Source organism: Ipomoea nil, unplaced genomic scaffold (assembly GCF_001879475.1).
Source record: "Ipomoea nil cultivar Tokyo-kokei standard unplaced genomic scaffold, Asagao_1.1 scaffold1720, whole genome shotgun sequence".
Taxonomy (NCBI): Eukaryota; Viridiplantae; Streptophyta; class Magnoliopsida; order Solanales; family Convolvulaceae; genus Ipomoea; species Ipomoea nil.
Genome location: NW_017618148.1, coordinates 994,999 through 1,001,428, shown reverse-complemented (window position 1 = coordinate 1,001,428; position 6,430 = coordinate 994,999). Strand labels below are relative to the sequence as shown.

At 38.8% G+C, this 6,430-nt stretch overlaps 1 protein-coding gene across 1 annotated transcript; it reads left to right on the top strand.

Annotated features, from left to right (window-relative positions):
• The first annotated feature begins 1,855 nt into the window (after nt 1-1,855).
• LOC109191760 (exopolygalacturonase-like) lies at nt 1,856-3,407 on the top strand. Its single transcript, XM_019342411.1, has 3 exons — nt 1,856-2,017; nt 2,108-2,431; nt 2,507-3,407. The coding sequence occupies exons 1-3, from the start codon at nt 1,886-1,888 to the stop codon at nt 3,266-3,268; spliced, it is 1,218 nt and encodes a 405-aa protein (XP_019197956.1). The 5' UTR covers nt 1,856-1,885; the 3' UTR covers nt 3,269-3,407.
• The last annotated feature ends 3,023 nt before the right edge of the window (nt 3,408-6,430 follow it).

The following is a 6,430-nucleotide window of genomic DNA, read 5'->3' as shown; positions in this document are numbered from 1 at the left end:
TGGTCTAGCATGTCATCCAATCGCGGAATTGGGAAACGATACCTGACGGTGATCTTGTTAATAGCCCGGCTATCAACGCACATTCTAAAACTGCCATCCTTTTTTGGAGCGAGTAATGCCGGCACAGCACATGGACTCTTACTTTCTTGAATAAATCCCTTCCGTAAGAGTTCAACAACTATATTATTTACAGCCTCATTCTCCACGGGATTCATGCGGTAATGTGGGAGATTAGGTAGACTTGCTCCGGGTATCAAATCTATTTGGTGTTGAATGTCCCTTAAAGGTGGCAATCCATCAGGAAGTTCTTCTGGTGCAACATCTGAAAATTCCTTTAGCAAAGATCTCAGCTCATCAGGAACAAAATATTGAGAGTCTATTTCCTTACCCACCACTAGCAGGATAGTTTTGAAGTCTTTAGCTTCTGCAATAAATTCCTTCCAATTTGCAGTGACAGCACATGTTTTTCTTTGGTCTGCAACATTCCAAGAAATAGGAGGGATTAATATCTTTTTACTTTTCCACAAAAATTCATAAGTGTTCTGCCGCCCATGGTAAATAGCATCTACATCAAACTGCCATGGCCTTCCTAAAAGAATATGACATGCATCCATGTCAATGACTTCGCAAGTCACAGTGTCTTGGTAGCTCTTCCCAATAGAAACCGGCACACGGCAAACCTCCATCACCATAACAGATGGCCCTTCTTTTATCCAACCCAATTTGTAAGGCTTCAGGTGAGGCTTAGTTGGCAGTCCTAAACGTTGCACAAGTGCCTTGGATACAATATTGTCACAACTGCCATTGTCAATAATAAGTTTACAAACTTTTCCCAGTACACTGCAATGAGCTCGAAAGATGTTGTTTCTTTGGGCAGGATTATTTCTTTCAGTAGTGCACAGAAGCCTCTGTACAACACAATTTAAGTGTTCTCCGACTTCTTCGGCAACCTCTACTTCATCTTCATTAGTGACTCCCTCTTCGTCAAACTCATCTTGTAAGTGATTTTACTTGCACTTCGATGTTCGATTATTTACGAAAATGCCACCGCGTTTTTTTAAGTTATTAGATCTGGACACGTGTCGCGCGCTGATTCGTTCGCATTTCCTTCCTGGGCACTTATTCGCACCTGAGTGCATCCCTATATATATATATATATATATATATATATATATATATATATATATATATATATATATATATATATATATATATATATATATATATATATATATATATATATATATATATATATATATATATCGAGCTCAAACCAAATTCGAGTCGACTTGTTTCATAACCGACCGAGCTTGAGCATCAATTTTCTAGCTCGATCGAGCTCGAGCTCGCTTCAGCTCGTTTACACCCCTCTCCTAATCTCACAGTCTCCGCCGATAACTAAAGATAAAAATAGAAACAAATTAAAATCCAATATGTTATCTAATCCAGTAATTTATACCAAATTTGAAACTTTTTGTTTTGGTTTTAATATTTACCCTCATTGATTTTTTTTTGGGATCTACCCTGTATGCATATGTTACTCAAGTTTAAAAAGAAATAATAAAAAATACATGGAATAAGTCTGTCATAATATTTACATCAATGGTCAGTTCCACACAATTAGGCTTTGAGAATTAAAAATTAGTAATGAGACAAATTAATTAAGAATCCGGTTGAACCAAACACTTGTAACACACCCAACAAAATTTTCCTAGAATTATGTTCCATATTCGTGGTAGCAAACTTCTCTTCTCACCTTATAAATACACACTCCCGATCATTTCAATTACCCATCAACAATCCGTCTGTATCTCAACAAGAATAAAGGAAAATAAAATAACATAAAATAAACACACACACACAAAAAAAAAAAAAAAAAAAAGAGATGGGTTCCAATGCGATTCAAGCTGCATTGATTTTTTTCTATGTGGCATATCTTGTAGCAACAGTACAGGGCGTTGAAGTTAACGTTAAAACATCTGGTGCAAAAGGTGATGGGGATTGCGATGATACTGCGGTACAAACATACATGCAATAGTATTGTCTCTTTCTCTCTCTCTATATATAAATATATAGTTTGATTGTGTTTTGTGGTTTATTTGAGTAGGCTTTTAAGAAAGCTTGGGATGAGGTATGCAAAGCGACAGAGCCGAGCACGCTCAAGGTTCCGGAAGGCAAGTATATGTTGGGTCAGATTGGGTTTCTAGGTCCTTGTAAGAGTGCCGTAACATTTGATGCGGCGGAAGGTGCCAAATTTATCGCGCCAACCGATCTCAGTCAGTTCAAAACAAAAGATGGATGGATTTTGTTCAGCATGATTAAAGACTTTACGCTCTCCGGCGGTACTTATAACGGCCAAGGTTCCGCCGCCTGGAAGATAAACAAGTGTAAGGAGAATATGAATGCTCCCCTTTGTAAAAACCTCCCCATTGTAAGTACTCGATCTCATCTTGGATATGATTTTATTATTATTTTCTTTGCTTTTTTACTTATTATTTTTAAATAGAACATGAACTTGGGTACGTTGACGAACTCGGTGGTGAAAGGAATAAAGTCTGTGGACAGCAAGTTTTTCCACATGAATGTGATACAATGCAAGAACCTGACGTTGAATAAAATCAAAATCCGTGCGCCGGCGGACAGCGCAAACACCGACGGAATCCACATCGGGCGTTCCGAAGGGGTTACGGTGGACGATGCCGAAATTAAGACCGGCGATGACTGTATCTCCTTCGGGGATGGCGCCAAGAAGGTGACCATCGAAAATGTGAAGTGCGGCCCTGGCCACGGAATCGCTATCGGAAGTTTAGGAAGATACCCTAACGAACAACCGGTGGAGGACGTGTGCATCAAAAACTGCAAACTCACCAATACTATGTTCGGAGTTAGGATCAAGACGTGGCCGGCATCTCCAGAGGGCGTCGCCACTGGCATGCACTTCGAAGATTTGAAGATGGTCAATGTGAGCACCCCAATTTTGATCGATCAGCAATACTGCCCCTGGAATCAATGCAAGGCTGGCGTCCCGTCGAAAGTAAAGATCAGTGACGTTAGCTTCAAGGACATAAAGGGGACGTCGGCGACGAAGGTGGCAGTGAAGTTACTATGCAGCCCTGGAGTACCGTGTGAAAAAGTAGAGATGTCCGGGGTGAACTTGGAATACCATGGAACCAATGGCAGCGCCATATCGGAATGTTGCAACGTGAAGCCAACACTCTCTGGCAAAAACGTCCCTCCAATTTGTGATGACGTTAAAGCTTCTGCGTAAGCACGTCTCCAAGAAGAAGTATTAGACTTTATTTAATTTGTAAATAAACAACTTAGATCTGTCAGTGTGGACTTATGTATAGATATGGATGCACCAGATCAGGTAACCCACAACTGATAAGGTGAAATTTGTTATGCTACTATTTGTCAATAGTACCATACATTTTTTTTCAATTTCAATTCTTTCCTACTTTATATTTCAATCATTATTAAGTGGCAAGCAATATCTAGATTATTAGCTGGAAGTGTTCACCACGTCCAACGTTGGTTATGTTTAGAATCAATGAATCCTAATCTTGATGTGCACACTGCCATCAACAGGTTTGGTTCCCTCTTTTGCTTTCATGATGATGATGATCATATGACTCCAAAAGTTTATCAACTTCCTGCAACCTCTCATTTCAAGAGATTGAGAGTAGTACATTTAGGTTCTCTCAACTTCATTAATGTACCTTCATATGTTGCGGATCTAATTCTTTTGAGATACCTAGCTCTGTGCCCATCCATGTCTCTTAACAGTTTACCATTGTTAAAGGATTGGAATTTACAAACTCTTGTGGTTTTAAAAAATAGTGATGGGAATTTTCATGGAGGAATTTGGAGAGCCGAATTGTTTGGATAATTTGTGGTATTTACCTCAACTTGAGGAACTCAAAATTGAAAGCAGACACTTGTATCCTGTTTTACTTCCATGGAACCAACGGCAGCGCCAAGTTTTTTTTTTTTTGTAATTTTAAAACTTTTATTTACATAACCAAATATCAATATTATTCGATCCACACTATTACGAAACATGAAAAATACTTTCATCAATTCCACAGACCAGCACCAGTGCAACATGAAAATATACATGATACACAAAATTACAAAATATGCATGTAAATTATTTATATTATATTACTACGATTGTTAGTTTTGAATTATGTATGTTAAAAAGAAAATGTATTCGGGACAATCAAATATTTTTAAAAATATTTTTTTTCGTATACATCAATTCCTATTGTAGGTTGTGTTTCACCCAATGCTCTTTTCAATTAAGTCATTTATCCAGAAAATTGAACACAATCCAATATAATGCAAATAAACAAAATTTGCATGCAATGCTGATGCAGAACACAGTAGCTGAACAAAGAATTCTAATGATTCATTAGAACAAAACAGGAAGTACATTCATAATAATTTTCAAGTCCCCCTTCTGGTTACAAAATATTAGGTATAAAACAAAGCAACGTAACATTAAAATTCTAGGAATTGTAAAAGACACATGGAAAATGAAAATGCATTTAATATAATCTAGGGAAAAGATTCTTGAGCCTCCAAACAGATATTACTCAGGTTCCTTGTGTTGTGTTGCTGGTGTGAACGCCATCATACTCCCCTACCTGTGAAAAACTCGTCCTCGAGTTAGCTTCATTTGGATACAACTCTTGGCCAGGATAAAACTTGAAGATATCCGCAACATTGAAGGTTTTCGAAATCTTCCAGTCATCTGGTATGTTCACGACATAGGCATTGTCATTGATCTTTCGTAGAATCTCAAATGGGCCATATTTCTTTGGACTGAGTTTGTGAAAAGTGCCTGCAGGATACCTCTCCTTGCGTAAGTATATTAACACATGTTCTCCAACTTGAAACAATTGTTGTCTGCGCTTTTTATCGGCTGCAGCTTTATATTTGGCATTTGAAGCGCTCAACTTTGCCTTAACTTCTTCATGGACATTCTTGACTTGTTCAGCCATGTTTGAGGCAGATTTGTGTATCCCATCAACCTTCGGTAAGTGAAGAAGGTCTACAGCATGGCGTGGAGTTTTTGTATACACAACAGAGAATGGAGAACGCCCAATGGACATATGAACAGAGCTATTGTATGCAAATTCAGCTTGTGACAAAGCAAAATCCCACTGCTTAACATGCTCTCCACAAATGCACCGGATCAAATTCCCGAGAGTACGATTTGTGACCTCAGTCTGACCATCCGTTTGTGGGTGCGCAGAACTACTAAAATTCAAACTTGCATCAAAGCGCTTCCAAAGAGTCGTCCAAAAATGAGAGAGAAATTTTGAATCTCTGTCAGATGTTATGGATCGAGGGACACCGTGAAGACGAACAATCTCTTGAAAAAATAGTCGGGCCACATGAACAGCATCAGAAGTTTTTTTTACAACGGATGAAATGAGCCATTTTGGAGAACCGATCCACCACCACAAACACCGAATCTACTCCCCTCTGTGTTTTGGGAAGGCCAAGCACGAAGTCCATGGATAAATCTTCCCAAATATTCTCTGGAGTTGGCAAAGGTGTATAAAGACCAGTATTCTGCACATGCCCTTTAGAGGTTTGACAAATAGAGCATCTCTTCACAAAGGTGGCCACATCTCTCTTCAATTGTGGCCAATAATACCTCTCTTCTAGGCTAGCAATCGTTTTATCTCTGCCCATATGCCCTGCTAAACCTCCACCATGCAAGTCCCTAATGAGCTTTTCCCGTAAAGATGTCCTTGGGATGCATAAGCGATTTCCTTTGAACAGATATCCATCTAAAATATGAAAGTCTTGAGTTGAGTTGTGTTGTTGAGCTTTCTTCCATATTTCTTTGAAATCCTCATCAAAATCATAGAGGTCCCTTAGTAGTTCAAACCCAATGAGCTCTCCTTGCAATGTGATCAACAGGCTCCTTCGTCTACTAAGGGCATCAGCCACTTTATTTGATACTCCAGATTTATGCTTAATCACGAAGGAGAATTGCTCAAGGAAAGATGACCACCTTGCATGCATTTTGTTCATGTGTTTCTGATTTTGAAAGTATTTTAAAGCTTCATGGTCTGAGTAAATCACAAAATCACGAGGCATTAAATAATGAGACCAAACCTGCAAAGCTCGTACCACTGCATAGAGTTCCTGTTCATAAGTAGACCATTTTTCACGAGCTGGGCTTAGTTTTTCACTGTAGAATGCCACTGGTTTCTTTTCTTAAGACAACACAGCACCTATTCCCACTCCACTGGCATCACATTCAACTTCGAAAACTTTGTTAAAGTCTGGCAATGCAAGAACAGGGGCAGATGTGATTTTCTCCTTTAGTTCATTGAAGCTAGCATTAGCCACCTCATCCAATTTGAAATTTCCTTTACGCAAACAATTAGTGATGGGAGCTGCAATGCTA

Coding starts and splice junctions, on each gene's coding strand:
- LOC109191760 (XM_019342411.1), top strand. CDS start 1,886: ATGGGTTCCAATGCGATTCAAGCTGCATTGATTTTTTTCTATGTGGCA. Junction 2,018..2,107: donor GGGATTGCGATGATACTGCG/GTACAAACATAC, acceptor TTATTTGAGTAG/GCTTTTAAGAAAGCTTGGGA. Junction 2,432..2,506: donor TTTGTAAAAACCTCCCCATT/GTAAGTACTCGA, acceptor ATTTTTAAATAG/AACATGAACTTGGGTACGTT.